Source organism: Emydura macquarii, unplaced genomic scaffold (genome assembly GCF_026122565.2).
Source record: "Emydura macquarii macquarii isolate MOO-44397 ecotype Brisbane River unplaced genomic scaffold, CSIRO-AGI_Emac_v2 contig_1229, whole genome shotgun sequence".
Lineage (NCBI taxonomy): Eukaryota > Metazoa > Chordata > Testudines > Chelidae > Emydura > Emydura macquarii.
Window position 1 is genome coordinate 444,625 of NW_027131366.1, and position 19,705 is coordinate 464,329.

At 44.6% G+C, this 19,705-nt stretch overlaps 1 protein-coding gene across 2 annotated transcripts in view; it reads left to right on the forward strand.

Annotated features, from left to right (window-relative positions):
* PRIMA1 (proline rich membrane anchor 1) overlaps positions 1–19,705 on the forward strand; it is an 81,252-nt gene that overhangs the window by 8,464 nt on the left and 53,083 nt on the right. For both annotated transcript variants that reach the window (XM_067547098.1, XM_067547097.1), the window contains exon 2: positions 240–390. In XM_067547098.1, the coding sequence (XP_067403199.1) occupies positions 240–390 (151 nt within the window). The remainder of the gene's footprint in view (positions 1–239; positions 391–19,705) is intronic.

Sequence of the window (19,705 nt, forward strand, 5' to 3'; positions counted from 1 at the left end):
TCTATCAATGGCATTCTCTTCCCCCAGATGCCAAGTCACCTCATCAGATCTCACAAATTTGCTTGCACTTTTTAAACTTACTTCTGACATAAGGAATCTAATTCTGCCCGCAGAAGTTAGTGGGGTTGAATACACGTGCCTGAAGATACAACTTGGCCCTAACCATCTTGTAATGTTTATTAACTCTTTCTTTAGCTTGAGATAAGTTCCCAATGAATAATTCATATGTTTTTTTACAGATCATTCAAGGTGAACCCCAAAAGTCATGTTCCAAGTCTGTAGCAGAAAAAGTTACGGAGAGTTGCCAGCAAACTTGCCAGTGTAGACCACCTCCTCCGTTACCACCGCCTCCACCGCCTCCACCACCCCCAAGGTTGCTTGTGGTCCCAAGTAAGTAAAGATTGATATTACTGCCATATGCCAGAGGGAGGGGTGGACAATGGGGGAGAGGGGGCAGTTGGACAGATGAAAAATGAAAGTGCAAGAGAGGGCACAATTAAACTTGGCTGCAATTTTGACTTAGTGAATGGGAAAAAATGTTTTCAATAAAGGTGGAAATGTATTTTCTGATCAATTAATAATGTTCTGTTTTTGTAGAGGAATCAGAGAAAATCTAAATTGTTAACCTTTGTGTTCTCTTTCTCTAAATGACTCACTAATGCCCTAGCCCCAGGGAATGTGTTTCCCACCTTGTCTTCTATATTTTTCCATGGTTTGCATGATCATTTAAAAATATTTTATGATTCACTAGTTACTGGGTCCTCAGCTTAGAGATCTTTGTGTAGCTTCCCTTATGTACACCACAAACAAATCAGTCTCCCTGAATAAGCTAAAAGCCAAGCAATATGACTAGTTAGTTTTTTGCTCCATTGAAGTCAATAGAGCTATGCCTGTTTAAACCTGGCCTGTTTGTAACTTGATTATTAAAGTACAGTAAAGGTGAGAGACATGTCAAGAGTGAATAGCTCAAGTAAGCAGACTGTGTGCTCTCAGCCATATACATAAAGCACAGAGGCTCAAAGTTAGAGCCCTGCGTGGATGCGCATCCGACCTGCAACCACAGGAATAAACTTTTTTACCCAACCTGCAATCTGCCCTCCCTCTTTTAGATTTATCACATTGGCTCATGAGGTGTTTTGGATCCAGCAGCCCTCCATCTGTTGAGCCCCTGCCACCCCAAACAGCTGATGAGCTTCCCTTTCCCCCCCGCCCCCCAACAGCTAAACAGCTATTGAGCCCTGCCAGCCTCCTAACAGCTGATCAGCTGTTCACTGCACCCCTGGCTGGCAGCTGCTCCAGCCCTGCCCCAGAAGTCTCAGAGGTCCCGACCTTCATGACCATCTGACTGTGATCTGCAAGAAATGGTCCGCAGATACCCGTGGATTTGCAAGGCTCTGCACAAAATCCCCAGCCCCTCCCAGCTGGTGTCCACAGACCCCAGTAAATGGGGGAAAATGAGTACATTTTCCCAGGCCCCGCTCACAAGACCATCACCCTGAGGAAAGAAAAAAAAAAATCAGGCTAAATTGTGGACGTTTGAGTTCAACTAAATGTTCTTGATATAATCTCAGTGAGTATGTTTGTACCTTTTCTCGTCTCTGTGAATTGGGATGGGATTGGAGCCTGTGTTATGCGTTTGCCCTGGGCCCAGCGAAATGTTGCTCATGCACACCTACTACCTGGAGTAGTAGTTGGAGGCCACTTCTCTCATCACATACAGGTTTGTGGACCGCTGGACCCCTACCATTAAAGTTCTCAATAACTTTGAGAAGTTCATCCAGGCTTTCTCTATAATATTTGATGATCCAAATCATGCTGTATGACCAAACCCACCTGCAGTTTCTCCAGCAAGGCCATCAGCCTGTCTCAGCCTATGCTGTCCATTTTCAGCATCTTGTTCCCCCATAAAGAAGGGAATGAGGTGGCACTGATTTATAATTGCCGCCAAGGTCTGAACTATGATGTGAGAGATGAATTGGCACAGGTCAAATCTCCCACACATTTGGACTTATATATTGAACTGTGCCCCCAGATGGACAGTCATTTGTTCCAACGATGCCAAAAAAAAGAGGTAATACCCACAACTCCAGCCTCATCCTGTTTTGTTGCAGCCTTTCCATTGAGCTGTCTCAGAGCTGGAGCCTATGTAGATTGATGTGACTCAAAGATGCCTCACGAATCAGGAGGAGTATCATTGGCGGCAGAACGGTCTTTTCCTGTCCTGCAGTGGGCAGGGCCACTTTCCAACTGAGTGCCTTCTTAAATCTAGACTTTTTGTGAACTTGTGGAAATGATCATGTCTAGCTCCATCAGAGGGTTTGTGGCTTGAAGGAACCTTGGAGTCAAGTCCTCCAAGCAAGTCCCCTCTTGGCAGCCATGAACTGTCATCCTCCAAACCTATCAGTCTTGCTCTGTCTCTGGGTCCCAACTACACCTAGGGTTAATTGCACCCAGTTTGCAGTAGTGGATTCTGGTGCCTCTAGCAATTTCATGGATCCTGGATTCACTAAGGCTACTCAACTTCTAGTGCAAAGGAAGCCCATCCTGGACCTGGTGGAAACAATCAATGGTAGCATGCTGTCCTCTGGTCCAGTTACCCATGAAACTGCCCCTTCAGGTTGAAATCTGAGATCATCTAGACATTCTGCAGTTCAATTAATTATGTTACCATGCTTTCTGATCATGCTTGGTATTTCTTAGTTCTTAGTGCATGATCTGTACATCTCATGCAAGAAGCTAGAGATATGATCTGAGTTGAGCTAGTGCTGACAATCATGTCTAGGTGAGTCAGAGGCCATGGAAACAAGAACCGGTGCTAAGCCCACTGCCTTCTGTGTCCAGCTGATTCAAGGAGCCAATAGCTTATTAATCCCAGTGAAATATCAAGAGTTTGCTAACATTTTGAATAATAGGAATGCTGATATTTTAGCCCTGTACAGACCTTCGATTGTCCCATCAGTCTCTAGTCAGGGGCTAAAATTTAATTTGGCTGGATTTACTCCTTATCAGAACCAGAACTCAAGGCCCTACAAGAATACCTTGACAAGAATATTGCGAAAAACTTCATCGGTCCAATCACATCTCCTGCTGGGGCCACAATTTTGTTTGTGAAAAAGAAGGATGGCTCCTTGCACTTTTGTGCGGACTATCATGACTTGAACACATATGCTTTGCCTTGTCGGAAAGGATACGTTCTGCCAAGTTCTTTACCAAGCTCAATCTTCTTGGTGCTTACAACCAAGTCCATATTTGGGAGAGCAACAAATGGAAAACAGCATTTCACACCTATTATGGCCAGTTTGAATATCTGATTATGCCTTTCAGTCTCTCTTTGTCAGTGAGATTTTCCGGGATGTTTTAGATCAGTTCATGATGCTCTACCTAGATGACCTCCACATCTTCTCAGAAAGTCAAACCCTTCATGACCAACACTTCCATCTGGTATATTAATGCCTCCAAGAGAACAGCCTATATGGAAAACCCAAGAAGTGTGAGTTTGGCAGCCCTTCCGTCTACTTCAGCTGTGTTATTTCCTCTGATGGAATAAGTATGGACTCCTGGAGAGTCCTCAGTTGTGGACTAGGCAGCCCCAAGAAATGTCTGCAATGTCCTGAATTCCTGAGGCTTGCCAATTTTTATCAAAAATTCATCATTTTATCAAATTCATTCACCTCTAGAAGGCTGTGACCCCAATTACCCAGCTGCTCCAGAAGAATACCACATTTACTTGGATTCAAGAAGCCCAATTTGCCTTTAATCTATTGAAGGAAGCATATACATCAGCCACCCATCTTGGTACATCTGGCAAAACCCTTCATTGTTGAAGCAGACACCTCCGATTACATGATCAGAGCAGTCCTGTCACAATAGCACAGGCCTCTTTCTTATGCATTTTAGTCACAGAAACTGATGGCTATGAAAGAAAACTATGAAATCTGTGTCAAAGAACTAGTGGCCATGAAGGCTGCTTTTGAGGAATGATGTCACCACCTGGAAGGTTCACATTTCCTGGTCCAGGTACAGGCCACAGGAACCTGGAGTACCTGCAAACTTCAATGGCTTTCAACCAGCATCTGGTGGTGGTTTTTTAAATTCAGGTTCTGTTTCACCCTGACCTATCACCAGGTAGCCAGAATGGTAAACGGGATACACTATCTTACAAGGGTAAGCACTTGAACAAGAAAAATACAGCTCTTAAACCTGCCACAGTATTGAAACCTTCCATTTCACCCATGTGATGGTGAACAATTACTTGCTTTCTCCTGTAAAGCCCCTCCTACCCCATGATCCATTTGCAGTAAATCTTATGTGAACCTTCTCACTCAAAATTCTCTGTCAAGAATGGGTTTCTCATATTTAAGGACTGGATCTATGTCCCTGACTGTGAACCACATTTAGCAACACTCCAGCTATGCCACGATTTGCCCCAGCCAGCCATTTCAACCACTGAAAAATGTTGAAGCTGTTCTTTTAATATTTCTGGTGGTGAAAACTACATTCGTCCATTAAGTCCTACATCAACTCCTAGGATGTTTGTGCTTGAATGAAAATCCTCCCGTCTCCCCCACCAAAACTCTCAGTGCTCTGATTCCGCTGCTGACTCCATCTCAGTCCTGATCATCCAGCTCCACAGACTTTATTGTTGATGTCTCCAATTCTCAGGGCCAAACAGACATACTAGTTTATGTAGATCAACTTACAAAATTTATCTCATTCTGTGCCATGCCTTAAAATTCCTACCACTGAGGTAACAGTCCAATTGTTTTTCAACTATCTTCAAACTATACTGGTTGGCATCTAATATTACATCTGACTTGAGGATCACAATTCATTTTGTGCTTCTGAAGGAGTTGTTCAAGCTCCTGGATGTTGAATTACATGCTTCCGCAACTTATCTCCAGACTAATGGACACACTGAACAAGTGAACCAAATTCTAGAGCTGTACTTCCATTGCTTTATTAATTTATCATCAGAATTACTGGGTTTCCCTTCTTCCCTTCACCAAATTCGCATACAATAATCCTGACCATTGATCAACCTACCAGAGTCCTTTTTATGTCAACAACAGTTTCCACCCTTGGTTTCACCCATCCATACCACAAGCTTCCTATGTACTTGAAGCTTCTGACCTAGTCAAACACCTTCACTGCATTCAGGAAGAACTGAAAACCCACTAAGAGTCAGCCATAAGAGATTATACGCATTACATTGACCTTCATCAGTAGGCTACCCTTCAAATCACAGTTGGAGATAAAGTATGGCTCCAATGCAATACATTGACTCTACCCAGCCTTCAAGGAAGTTAGATTACTGTTATTTTGGCAAATTCTGGGTGATCCAGCAGATCAACCCTGTGGCCTTCAAACTCTAACTGCCAAGGGCAATGAAAATGCACCCAGTATTCTACACTGACTTGCAGAAAAATTACACTGACAATTCCTTCCCTGGATGAATACAACTACCGTTTCCACCCCTCACAGTCCAGGGGCATGAGGAATATCTGGTGAAGCAGAACTTGGACTCCAGAATTCTCCAAGGAAAGCTCATGTAAGCACTGCCAAAAACACATGCACCTGACCTGCTTTGAGAATGCCATTGGTCACACCCCACCACACTTGGTTCGAAGACACCTGGTAGGCATCTTTTGAAGTGCTGTCTGAGCTTTAGCCTGATGAGCCATACCTGAGTCTGATTACCTGAGGGGTCCACAATCAATCAGCTAGGGCTCAGCCAGTCCACAGGTGAAGGTCTAAGCAGGTGACCCCAAGGCCAGGGATAGAGGCTCCCCATAAGAGCAGCAGCCACTCTAATCTGCTCAACATTGCCACCTCACAGGGAGTATCCCCTGCGGCTTGGTGGTTCTGACAGACTACTCCTGTTCCAGCCCCAGCTGGTTCCTGCTCTAGCCTTGTTCCAACCCTACTCTTGGTTCCTGATTCCAGCTCTGACCCCTGACTCTGGTCACTGGCCCAATCACTAGGCCTGACCATCCACTTCTCAGTTTCTGATACCTAGGAGTTCCAAGGCAGCAAGCAGACGTAAAGTCCCCTTGTAGTGTAGTTCCCTTGGAAGGTGGGGGCAGGGTTTGCCCTACAAAACAGGCATTAGGTGGGCTGGCCCAAGTGAACAATGTGGAGGAAAATCCCTTGTGGCATCCCCAGGCCCGTGGATTTTTCCCACATAAGTGCTGTTTTAGGGCCTTTGTATCAATGTTTAGGTTCTCCTCCTAGATGCTTCTAATTCCTTCAGAAAGATACTCTGGAATATGGAATTCCTATCTAACTTGCCTATATTTTTACAAATTAGTCTCTCAAAAAAAAGGCAACCTAAACTATTAATTCCTATCATTACCTTTAAAAAACTCCCTGGGAGGTCAGTGTTGCAGTGTACATCTATTACCCTTCAAGTTAGCGTCTCTTTACTATTTATCACTCAATTTTATCAATCCCAAAAATGCAATCTGAAATGATGCATTACTTCCCAAATCCCCTTTCTAATGCAAATCAGACTAAGTCTGGCACTTGAGGGTGGGGAGGCAGTCACTGAAATACTACAAAATTCTGTGCCTTCTCTTCACCTGCGCGAGTGTCTTGTATCTGTGCCACACCACAGGAGTAAGGCATTTTGAAACCTTTGGAAAATATACTGTATATTAACAACTAGAAAAATGGAGATCAAGATTTTAAATATCAAGAAGAATCTGTGTTAGCATTTGAGAAGACATTGCGTACATTTGTATTGACCCTCTATTCCCTGCTCTTCATCTCCACCCAGAAGACAAAGTACATTACTTCAATCAGCCTCCTCTTTTCTTATAACCGAACTACTAACTTTGCACCTAATTGCATCATAGTCTTCACTCACATGAATAATCTCATTGAAGTCAATAAGATTATTGTGCATCAAAGGTATAGGAATCAGCACCTTAATATATTACGCCACAGCACTACTAGTCCAGAGCATTGCTGGTGTAACATGTTTACATTTCTTTATATTTAATTGTGTTGATTAACTTTGTGCTCATGAAAAAAAGACAAACACATGGTAGAGCCAAGTGTAATATGGAGAAGGGAGCTTCCCCATACAGCTATAAACTGTACCTCATTTCTGACTTGTATCAACCCTGATTTCTACTTTTGGGCCTCTCTTCAATGGAGATGGATTATTGAATCATCGGAGGTAGGTGGTGGTAATCTCTATAAAGGAGAATCATATGATCAAACTAATTTGTGATCATGTGATCTTAATTGAGATTTGAACCCTGACCTGATAGGTTTGTAGACCAAGGCCTCCATCATGAGCCTGACTGCATACCTGCACAAGGCAGAAAGGGACAAAAGGAGTTCTCTTACTCTCATGCATTGCCATACTGCACAGGCAGGCAAACAGCTGTTTTGCTGCTACTCCCCTTCCCACACAGGTGGGTGAAGAGTAGGTGGTATCTTAAGTTCCACCTGTAAACGTACTGACCAATACAGCTGAGCTGGTGCAAAGTGGGAATGAAACTGCACCAGGAAAGAGGTTGTTACAGATTACAAGGGGGGAGCAGAAACCAAATTCTGACTCTCAGGCCTGCTGCTGGGATGAACTCACTCAGCCTGGATTGCAAGGTCCTACTCCAGCCCTACCCAACTGAATGACTTAACTCCCTAGTAAATTTTAGACTAGCAAACCAGGGCCTTATATGGAAGCATGCTAGCATTTATTACCTTCTTTATTTAAAAGAAAAAAAGAAACCAAAACTGTAAATGTTATGAATTAACACACATGCCCAGCAATCAATCTGTTGCAATAATGTATAAGTCTCCTTGTTAAATATCAGTGTTACAGATGTTTTCTCTAAACAACATTCGTGGGAGAGGACATTATAGGGACAGGACAGGCTATTATTAAATGGTTGATGCTAGAATTGTACACTGTGCAATCACCGTGAAATCATTAATGTTGAAAGACTAGAGAGGCCTCAGCAAGAAGCATCAACCCAGGGAGGTTACAAGATCTTTATCTTTACAAGATAACTAGCCTGAACCCTGAGGCACTTTGAAAAGATTTAGGTCCTGATTCTCAAAGCTCTTTGTCAAGCTTCCCACACAAAGGCCACAAACGGCTAGGTACAATTCTTAAAAGCACTTTGCAGTAGAACTATTAGTTGCTAGAGGGTTAAGTAATTCCTAAGTCATTTCAAAATTGCTATTGTGGCTTGAGACTAATCGCAAAAGTTCAGTAAGTACTAAGTTCTTTGTACATCCAGTTATTGTGGACCTTTAATGTCCTGACGATGTTTAATAGTATGGGTATTGGAGGGGATGATGTGAGCATTAGATTGCATTTAGAGTCTATTTAGACATTTTGCTTTCAGATCAACGTGGCAAATGGTGAGCTCTGCCTGCCATTTTCTTATTGAATAATTATATTACAAACTGATTCCACAAAACCTACAGTTAAATGGAGTGACCAAATGTCAGACCTTAATTACAGGTAAATGTTGTATTTTCCCTGATTGATGGCGTAATGATTGATTAATTCCTTCTACCGAAAATCAATAGGATCACACACAATTTAGCAGTGAATTAAGAAAGAAAGGGGAAAAAAACCCTTTGGCCTTCATCTTCCTTAGACACCTAAACACTGTACTAAAATTATTACAAAACTAGATTGTCATCTGAATCTATACATATCCTCATGGTACACTGAAAAACAATACAATGTTAGTTCTTAGAAATTAAACTGGAGAGATTATTTGGCCCATAAAGATCCAAGATGTGTAACAAAATTATAGAGCAATGAATTCTGAGGCCTCATCTTCATGTTCTACTTCCAGCTTCCAAGAAAAAAAAATGTGAACTCTTTGCTGTTCTGTTTCTTCAACCATAATTTTGGCCTTTTTCCACTTCTCTCATTTTCATATCTTCTTCCAGCTGCAACTTTCCGTTTCCCATGCCCCTTCCCAATCCATGTTTTTTCACTATTGTTTTCCTTTCTCCACATCACATCTATCTTAAGTATTTCTAGGGAGTCTATTACCATAGTAATAGTAAATGCTAAGTGGCGTTTAGGATTTTCATAGCATGGTCCATGATGAATTCTGGTTCTCTGAAGATTGTCAAGCGTGGGTCCAATCTTATCTCTGCCGATAACTTATTGCATGCACAGTCAAGGGGCTTCAGCAAGAATGTTTCATTTCTGGTTCTTGTGAGCTTCTTCCTGCATGCTGTTAATCATATAGTTCTAGAGGGGTGAGGTTGTCTCATTGGATCATTGATGGAAGAACATCCCCTGCTCCTAATCCACTAAGGGCTTTGTGATAGGGTGTACTAGACCCAGAGGCCACCCGCTGGAGGCCTCAAGGTCCTACCACACCCCATCCAGGAAAGGAGCAGTAGAGAGGTCCTCCAAGCCAGTAATTCTCAACCAGGGGTATGCAGAGGTCTTCCAGGGGGGTGCATCAACTCATCTAGATATTTGCATAGTTTTACAACAGGCTACATAAAAAGCACTAGCGAAGACAGTACAAACTAAAAGTTCATACAGACAAAATGAGAAAGTAAGCAATCTTTCAGTAATAGTGTGCTGTGACACTTTTGTATCTTTATGTCTGATTGTGTAAGCAAGTAGTTTTTAAGTGAGGTGAAACTTGGGGTACACAAGACAAATCATACTCCTGAAAGAGATACAGTAGTATGGAAAGGTTGAGAACCACTGCTCCAAGCATCCTAGAGTGGCTGCACGGGAAGCAGTCAGTTGGAGAGAGGTGGCAGGAAGCAGCCGTCAGGGCCCAGAAGGGCTCTATAAAAGGAGCTGCAGAGCCAGAGTCAGGCAGTTGCTTCCTGGAACTGGAGGAGTGTGGATGGTATTCCTGGCTGGCTGAGGGAGCTACAGTACCATGGACAGAGCAGTTGCTGGCAGGGAATAGACAAGGATCTCCTGACTGGCTGCTGGGATTGAGTACAAGACTTCAGCCCTACAGTAAGGGTGAAACATTTGTGAATGTGAAGGGCCTGCGGGGAAGTGGCCCAGGGATTTGTAGCAGAGTAGTGAGCAGTTAAGGGACACAGCAGCACATGGCTGCTAGTCATAGGGTAACTGGGCTGGGACCCAGAGTAGTGGGTGGGCCTGAGTCCTCCCCCCCCCCCCCGCCATTAGTCACTGGGGAAGTGGCCTGAATATTGGACTGTATTGGACTTCAGTGCAGCCCTGGAAGGAGAACTGAACTACTTAGTGGCCCAGCTGGGGCTAAAAGGGCAAAACCACTGCCTCCAGGGAGGAAGCCCTGTGGGTACAGCTTGATATCAGGGCCAGGACTGTTTAAAGACTGCAGACTGAGACTTTACTGTTGAACCCTTTATCCCAGAAGGGATTTGGTTTTGTTGAAAGCCCGTAGACTCTGTGTGTGAGACTTGGCCAGAGGAAATTGCCAGAGAAGCCACTGACAAAGGTCACCACAGATTGAAAGGTGCAGACATGCGCTTGGTAAGGGGGCACTGGTGAGAGGTAGGTGCCACACCATTACAGGCCTTTAAGATCAAGATGAGGGCCTTGGTGTCAGAAGTAATGAGGGTGTCCGTGAAACTGCAGAGAACTAGGGTGATGCAGGCTTAGGGATTTGTGGGCTGCTATGTTCTGCAAAAACCAGAGTCTGCGTTGCTGCTACCTTTCATCGCAGATACAGGCCCTCAGGAGGCATTCTGGCTGATTGAGCTAGAACTCCTTCTTGGGAGCTATGAGCATGTTAATGCTGCAGCAGTAACTCCATTACTCTTGGACAAGGTGCCGTCTGCTTCCCACTCCATGCCCAGCAAACTGCTAGCTGGTGCACAGGAGAGGGAAGACCATGACCTCCCACCCCCCGCTGCCTACAGTTAGTGCCTTCTATACTTAGATGGTAGCAGAGAGTAAGGAATGAGGTCCTTAGAGAGATTCGGGCCCCCTGGGGCAGAAAGCACTAGAGATGGCCAGAATTTTGTCCTTAATTAACATTTTGCCCACTATTCTTCACTTCTGCCTGCTTCTTCAGCTCTGGATTCTGGCCAAGACTGAAGGGATGAAATAGGCAAGGGCAAGGTTCCCAGCACCGTTTTACAGACCCCGAGGGTTAAGATAACTTTGGCTCAGTGAACATTATCTGAACTAACGCTCACCTTTTGGCAATCCTTGAATATTTTGGGAGCAGGGCAGATTCTCAGTAACGCATTGCTGCAAAGATAACACTGCCTTTGAGATACTAGTGGGAAGAAATCAGGGATCAAGGCTGAGAGTCCCAGCTGCTACAAAATGTTCAGTGAAGTCAGTTGGAGTTTTTCTAGAGTAAAACTGACTAAAAACATGTAGTCATGATAGTCCAGGATATTAATGAGACACTCTGAACCTTGTTTTTGAGTGAGACAAGGTGCGGGAGATAATACTGAAGAAGAGCTCTGGGTAAGCTTGTCTCTCTCACCAACACAAGTTGGTCCACTAAAAGACATTACCTGCCTCACCTTGTCTCGCTCAAAAACAAGGTTCAGAGTGTTATTGACTCCTGCAAGCATATGCAAGGAAGAGAATGGGGACAAAAGCCTTTGTTCTATTTACACCCCCTTATGCAGCATCAGCAACATATGCTGCCCCTCCTCTAGCTACCCCCGCCCCAAAGGGGGGGGGTGCATGATATCACCACACCAGGCAGTAGAGCCAGCTGGCCCAATATGGGAGTGTATTGGTTTGGCTGACGTTCAGTTAAAGTTAACAATTAGCTGAAATAATTGCCAGTGTGTGAACTGCAGCCATGTATACCAGTGATTGAGTGTTGGACACTCGCATGTGCATAAATGGTTTGTTCTTTACAGCTCATGAATTCAGCAAAAGTCTGCCCAAAGCTCTCAGTTAAGATAACAATACAATCAATTCAGAGCAAAGCCAAAATGAATTACATCATTGCAGAGGACTCCACATCTCCAGGCTATAACTGTACTATTTCGTTTTTCAACAGGAAACCTTTTCCTTTTTCTCTGGAACCCATGGACTTGAGTTTCAGCCACAATAATGGGCCTAATTTACTAATAATTTGAGCTGGCAAAAATGCCAAAAAACAAAAAGAAAAACCCATAGTATAGAGGGTGCCAGTTGCTCCTCCCCCTCTGGGCTGAAGGGAGGCCACACCGCTTCACTTAATCACTGCCTACTGACAGGGAGAGCCAATAGGCAGTTAAAGGAGGTGGGCCCTGGCCCTCAGGCAGGGCTGAGCCGTTAAGCAGCCTATCGTCCCTGCCCCTCAGGCAGGGCAGGGTGCCCAGTCTAGAGCTCCTGGCCCTCCAGCTGGGTAGGGCAGGCATGCAGTCTTGGAAGCTCTGGCCTTCCGGCCAGGTGGGGCAGACATGCAGTCTATAGCCCCCAGCAGGGGTGTGAGCACCTCTGTAGTCTAGGGCTGAGGTAGGAATTTGTGCACCAAAGCAGTCTAGGGCTCAGGTAGAGGGTTGCAGCCACCCCAAGGCAGGGGGAGGTAGCGGGACTCAGGCCCACCCAACTCCACCACATCCCAGCCCAGGGCCCTAGCAGTGGGGGAGTAGGGTGTCCCACCACTCATTCTGCTGGGAATCCAGCCACAACGCACTGACCATGCCTCCAGCAGCACTACAAACTGACTGGAGACAACTTCCCCTGGCCTACTTCCTGCCCTCCCCTGGGGCATCCTTGATCTCATTGAGATAGGTGGCCAGTGGCAGTCCCGATGGCTCTCCTTCAGGCACAGGCTCCCAGTGGGCAAGTTGTTTTTGGGTGCAGCAGCAAGGTCAGATGGCTGGAGTGAGCAGGGTGCATCCACCTCCCTTACTGTCTGACCCTACTGAGCTAGAGAGACCCTGTTCTTTATACTTCCTGTCCCGCCTACCCACTTCCAGTGGAGGGCTGAGATTGGTCTGGCTCCACCCACTTGGATGGGGAGGGAGGCTCCTCCTTCCCCTCTGTCTTGGAGGGAGGCCACACCATCTCTCTACACATAGTCATGGAGCCGCTTTTTCACAACTGAGTCAGCCCAAACATATAGAAAGCTTGCAAGGTTCATTCAGTGGACCTTTAGGAGGCTAAATAGATGTGACCACATTAGTATAGATTGTCACAATCTGCTTTCGTAGCCAAGATGGGTCTGAAGCAACTCTGGACTAAACCTCATAAAGCTGGGGGGAAGGACAGGGAAGTTTCAATTCAGATCTACAGCTGAATTGTGTAGTTTGGGCTGCTCAGTTATTTATAGCATAATCCTTCTCACTAGTGATTTCCTGTAGAAAAAAACGGCAAGATGAAATCTAAATTACCCCGGGGTTCCGGTGGGCAAAAGACTAGGGAATAGTTTGGGTTTATATTTTGCCACATGTCTAAGGCCTCACAGAGGCTTCTGATGATAGATAGTCCTCTTGGCGTGGGACGGGTATTGCGGTTGCAGAAAGAAGTTCAATCTCCTTCCTACCGGAGGACCCAGTGGGGACTACTGCATCCACAAAAGCAGGAGATGCTGGAGAGGGAAAAGGCCTGCTTATGGCAGTCAAGTAAATGATGCTCCAGCATATACCCTGAGCAGCCTCCTACAGAGCCTTGACTTCAACTAAAGCTTCCTTTCCCCAATGAAACACCAAGTCCATCATCCCTCCTGTCCATCATCCCATAGGAAGAATCCCTCTGGGGTGTAGGGGAATTATACCTGTCTACACAGCGTGGGTGAATCTGACTCAGTAGCTATTCTGACCAAAACTATATTTGGAATAGTGTCATTAAAATATTAAATCTTGCCTAGCAAAATCCTGATTTTAATCAACAGGTTCAAGTGGTTTTGAGCTGCAGGTGTAATTTGATATAAGAGCACATATCAGAGAAGCCTCACATTTACATTTTAGCAGGGACTGGCCTCCAAAAGAATTCCAAGCAAGTACATTGTTACTTTAATAGACGGAAGATGTTATTCTTTCACATTGCACCGGACATTGCAGGGATGAACACATCTTCCATCTGATAAGACTTCTGAATTGTGAGTTAATGGTGCAGAACTGTAGCCCTGCAGGAAGGATGGGTGGGTCAACATAAACTTGTGCCAAAAGAAAATCATGGTAGCGACAATTAAATTGAGAGAATATATTTTGCCAAAGGCTGGTCTAACAAGAAGACGTAAACATTGTTTTTTTTAAGAGTGCTGAACTAGAAAAGCCATTTGTTTTGGTAACACAGCTGTGAATTATAGACTTGTGTTGATTACTGTTGTTTGTATTTTACAAAACAAAATTAACATCCTGTTTTCTCCAGAATATATTTACCCTTTACCCTGGGGATTGACAGCTCCAAGAAATGGTAATGGGATTCAGAGGCTTTAACATATAGAATTAAAATCCAGCCCAGTAAACAGTATTCACGGAGAATGTTCCAATTAGCCTGGTGGTCATAAACCAGGAGCCATGAATCAGGTTTCTGCATGACAGAAATCACCATCTCCATTGGCACTAAGTTCTGCCTTTGCTGGCCGATCCAGCAAAGAAAACAAGATTGAATAGGCAAAGAAGCTAAACACCTTGTAAGCACATGTGGTTCTTGCCCTATTCTTAACAGAATCTATACACCCAGTCCCGACTGATCCCCTTCCTGAGGTTTGGTTTTATTGGCAATTCAGATTACAACCAAACATAATCTTCATACTAAAACTTATTCCTAAACTTTTTTTCCCCTGTAGTTTTCTCTATAAGACCTCTCTGTCCCAGACCCCATGTTTCTCTTCCTATAGAGAGAGAGAGGAAGGGGGAGGCCTCCAGGCCTGCCTATATCCTGGTTGGAGCTAACAAGAGCCACCTACTAGTATAATTCAGCAGTTATTACCCTGCACCATCATGAAGGGTTCAAGACATTAGGATGACAACAGGAGCCTTAAGGTCTAGGGGTATGTCTACACTGATGGCGGCAAAGTCGCCGCCGTCAGTGTATCGACTTATCTGGATCGACTGAGCAGTCAGTGTAGATCCGCTCAATTGATCAGGAAGTTGACTTACTAAAACCACCTCCTCAAGTGGCACAGTGCAGTGAAGACACCGCACAGAACAGAAGTACAGCCGGGTAAGTGTAGACCAAGCCTACGTAAGGTTCTAAGGCGAGATTAGTAAAGGTATTTAGATCCTGAAAGATGCAAAGAGGCATGCAGTGAGATGTCCAAAAGCCTCTAAGCAGGTTAGGTGCCTAACTCCCACAAAATCTATGGGAATTAGGTGCCTGACTTGCTTAGGTACTTTTGGAAACTCCACTGGGCATCTAGATGCATCTTTTGGTGCCTAAATAGCTTTGAAAATCTGACCCTTAGTCTTTGACTTTCACAAGCTGATCTCTTCAGGACATATTGACAAGGCACTTTGTGAGGAAACATCTATATCTGTTCTGAGTATGAAATGCTTTGGTCTCCAGGGCTTTCAACCTGTCCACTTCCACCAGCACAAAATTCACTTACCACTGAATATTTTCTTTTTGCAGACTACACTTATAGCTAGAGATGGTCCAAGGTGTTAGATCTGGTTCAGGTTTAGGCTAGCGATTGAAGTTTGGTTTCAAGATTGATAAACTTTGGTTCAGCTTTAGATTCAGTTGTGAGTTTGTCTACATGCATAATTACTGTGCAACAAGCTGGGATGTAAATATACCTGTCATGCACTAACTACCTGTGTGGACCCTGCTGCCATGCACTAAAGTTTCCTAATGTGCTTTGATCTGCTTCTGGTTCAAAGCAGGGTAGATCAAAGTGTACTGGGGAACAGGGACAGTTAGTGTGCAGAAGGCTGGCGCGGGGTAGGTTTATACCTTAGCTATCCACATACTACCTGTTTGTATAGACAAGCCCTAGGACAAAAACTTGTCAAATTTTTCCTTGGGTGAATACATCATTATTGATTTTAGGAACATGATGGATGATGGAAAAAGCAGTATGTACAACTATGTAATTTGAAAATATTCCAGGTGGAGAATGTTAAAAATACGGAGTGTGCCTTTAAAACAGCAAAGGATAGTGGGAAATCTTTTTCTATACAAAAATACCTCAAAAGGTTCAGATTAAAATTTGTCTCATTTACAGGGGTGTGTGAGTGCAGAATATCTTGTACCGCAGTAAACTCAGAATCATATCCCTGAAGTTAGAGTAGATTTGGTCTGGATTTACACTGGTATAAACAGAGGGAAAGGTTTTGTCTTTAGGCTTTTCTTTGGCGTCAGCCTGAAACTGGAAACACTAGGCTGAAGGCTGCTCGATACTACAAATAGGCAGTGATACAGATCACCCTATGGAAAGTCTGGTGCAGAGGCCTGAGAATGTCAAGTAAAAATGGCATATTAAATAAAACCTGTGCACCACCATGTATACAGGTCTCATATATTACAGAAAAAAAAACATTTTACAAGTGTTTTAGAGAGTTTTAAAAAGTGTTATTAGCATTGCTCTCTGGTATCCCACTACCTGTAAAGCCAGGTGCCTTAGTTACTATGAGTCCAACTGTACAGGACACAGAGGAAGTTATAAAAATCTCTAAAAGTTGACCCCAAAATGGCTTTTTCATACATAAAAATTTCATGAATTCAACGTCCATTATTTTAGGATTTTCCAGCTGTAGAAGCTGGGTCTCATTTGGAAGATGGAAAGTTTCTCCCTCAGTAGCATAAGGCTTCCATTTCTGCCCTTGCAGTGCTATAAGATATTAGACTTTAAAATCATGACATTTTATGTATAGAACCAACTGTTTCAGGCCCCGGACCAAATGCTGCTAATCCTCACCCGCAGCAGGAAGAAATTCTATATTTGGTGGAGAAAGAAGAAAGATTTCTCAGGCAGATGGATTAAAAATAAAAGGGAGCAGTTTAAACTTCAGGCATTTGGGATTTTCCATTGGGTCGTAGGGAAATGGATTAGTGGGCAGGCAGGAGATGAGGCCGTGAAAGATGCTTGGCAATACATTTAGCATGTGGTCCTGCAACTGATCATGTAGTTAACATCTCCTCATATATGGGAGGTGTGTAATCCTATCCATCTATCTGTCTGTCTAAAAGACATGATAGGAAATGTTGTCTATCATCTTCCCAGTTCAGGATTGCTCGCCACAGATTTTGAAGTGTTTTGTCCAATCCAGTTCATAATTAGTCAAGTGATAAATTGCCCCCTCTTTTACAGCTGTTAGGGTTTTACAGATGATTTTTTAAAATCTTTTCTACACAGTTAAATCCATATTATTAAAACTGCTTCTAACTTGAGAATGCAGCTTTTTATATGGTTTACATTATTTTGGAGGGAGGAGCATAGGGCCTGATTTTGCACCAGTGAAATCAATGGGAGTTCCATTATCAATGGTAGAAGGTGCTGTTTTACAGTAATTAGAGACTGTATAACTTTGACAGAGGGTGTATTAATTATTAAACTGATTCTAAACTGGAATGCTCCTCTTTCTGCTTTGAGGTAGATATTTCAATGGTTTGGTTCGAGTGCCTCTCTTTTTATTAAATTGACTTGCCTATGATGAAGCCATTTGTTTCCCTGTGTGAATGCTAGTCCATTTGTGCATGCCTTTCACTCTATTGATTAAGAAGTTAAAACTCTTCAGAGAAGTTATTGATGAGTCAGGGGCTGCTGATTTCCTAGTAATCCCAAGACTGTCTAACACTGGCAACAATGGAGTGTCTCATTTTGACAATTCAGGAGACACTTCTTAATTGGCACAAACCCCTCTGGGAAAAGAAAGTGTTAGAAATAATCAAACAGGTAACCAGCTGGTAACCTTTGGGGTTTCTGGAATTTTACAGATGTGGGGTACTCCCTTGATCAATAATCCTGCGACCCAATGTTCTGGATTTTTTAAGTGCTGCTGCTTAATTTGACTGTTTTCCAGAGCAATAGCCCACCGACTAATCTGAGTGTCAGTTACACCTCCCCCCCCCCCCCCCCCGCTCGAAGGTTCGCAGGATGACTTTTCCTCCCCGATTACATATTTTAGTTTTTGAAGAGCCCAGTAGCAGGCTAACACCATTCTTTCACAGGGACTATACTTGCTTTCCACAGCTGACAAGCGGCGGGAGACAAACGCAACCGGTTGCAGATCAGATCCTGACTGCTGACATGCCACCCCCCCAATTTCTTCCCCAAAAGCTTCTGGGTACAGAGGCAATGTGCTGCTTTAATGCTGTGAAGGCTTTTTCGCACTCAGGCGTCCTCTCCCAGTCTGGGGCTCGGAGCAGAGCTTGTACGGGTCACAGCAGGGTACTGCAGTGAGGGATGAGTTCTCGGCAGAACCCAGTTAGCCCAATGAATGAGGCTAGAGCCTTTACATCTGTGGGTCGGGGCAGTTGGGCAATCACTGCCGCCTGGATTGTGTCAATGGACCAGCTGCCTGGTTCAGTAGTTACCCCTAGAAAAGTTACTGAAGTCTGAACCAGCTGAGCTTCCCTTCCATTTAGTTTTAATCCTGCCTTCCCCAGACCCTGAACAATTTCCCGAGTAGCTGAGGCAACTTCTTCCCGCTCCCTCCCCCAAATGAGAATATCATCTACATACTGAATACACTGCTGGCTCACAGGTCCTAGTGCCTCCAGAACTCGCTTGAGCTCCCGGTGAAACAGGGTGGGAGCATTACAGTAACTCTGGGGTAAGATGCACCACTGGAATTGAGACCCCTGCCAGCTAAAAGCAGTTTTCCAACAACTACCCTGGGCAAGGGGAATGGACAAAAATCCATTTGAGACATCTAGTACAGAAAACCACTGGTCTCCTGGTTGGATCCGGGCAATCATTTCAGGGAGGCAGGCTACCAGTGGGGTAAGGAGGGGGGTAACCCGATTTAATTCCTGATAGTCAATGGTTAATCTCCAGGACCCATCCGGCTTACGTACGGGCCATACCGGGGCATTGGCACAGGAGGCCGTGGGCTCAATGAGTCCTCGCTGTTCCAGGGTTTTTATAGTAATAGAGAGGGCTGGGATTGCTGCTTGGGGAATGGGATACTGCTTGGCTGCCGGAGGTGACCCCCCTTCTATGCTCACTGATGTTTGAATCCAAACTGTCAGCTGCCCATGCAGTTAAATCCTCCCAGCCAGAGGGAAAAACCCCTTGCTTAGGTCCTTTTGCTACACTGCTTATCAGTCCCATGGGGATTACTTGGTCCTGTCCGTTAAGATAGACCACAGCTGGCAATTACACAAATCAATAATCACATGTTTTAAACTTAGCATCCCTATTATGTTTAGTTGGATATTGGGTCCAATGACCCACGGGGTGGAATCAAAGGGTTCTCCCTGGGCAGGGTGGAATACTCCAGTTTGTTTGACTCCCCAATTTTGACCTCCCATAGCTCCCCCAAATGAGATCGGCTGCCCCGTTTTGAGGCAGGGCCATTTGCCAAATTTAAACTTGATCTGGAATCCAAAAGGTATTCCCCGTCCACCGGATTACCGGGCAGCCGAACTGATCCACGGACAGGAGCCAGCTCTGTGGACCGGTCTGAGGGCTTCTCTAGTCAATAGCAGTCCTGTGAGCAAAATTATTAGCCTGGCATCCCGAGCACGGCCAGTCTCTTGTGTTTATTGCAGGACTGGCCTTGGGGTTCAGGGAGGTCAAAGGGCCAGACCAGGACCCCTCGGCCTTGGCCCGCCATCCCTAAGTAGGGCATCAAGGTGCTCCTCCAGCCGACAGATTTGAGCAGCAGTGCCCTTGTCAGAGGGTCCATCGGGCTC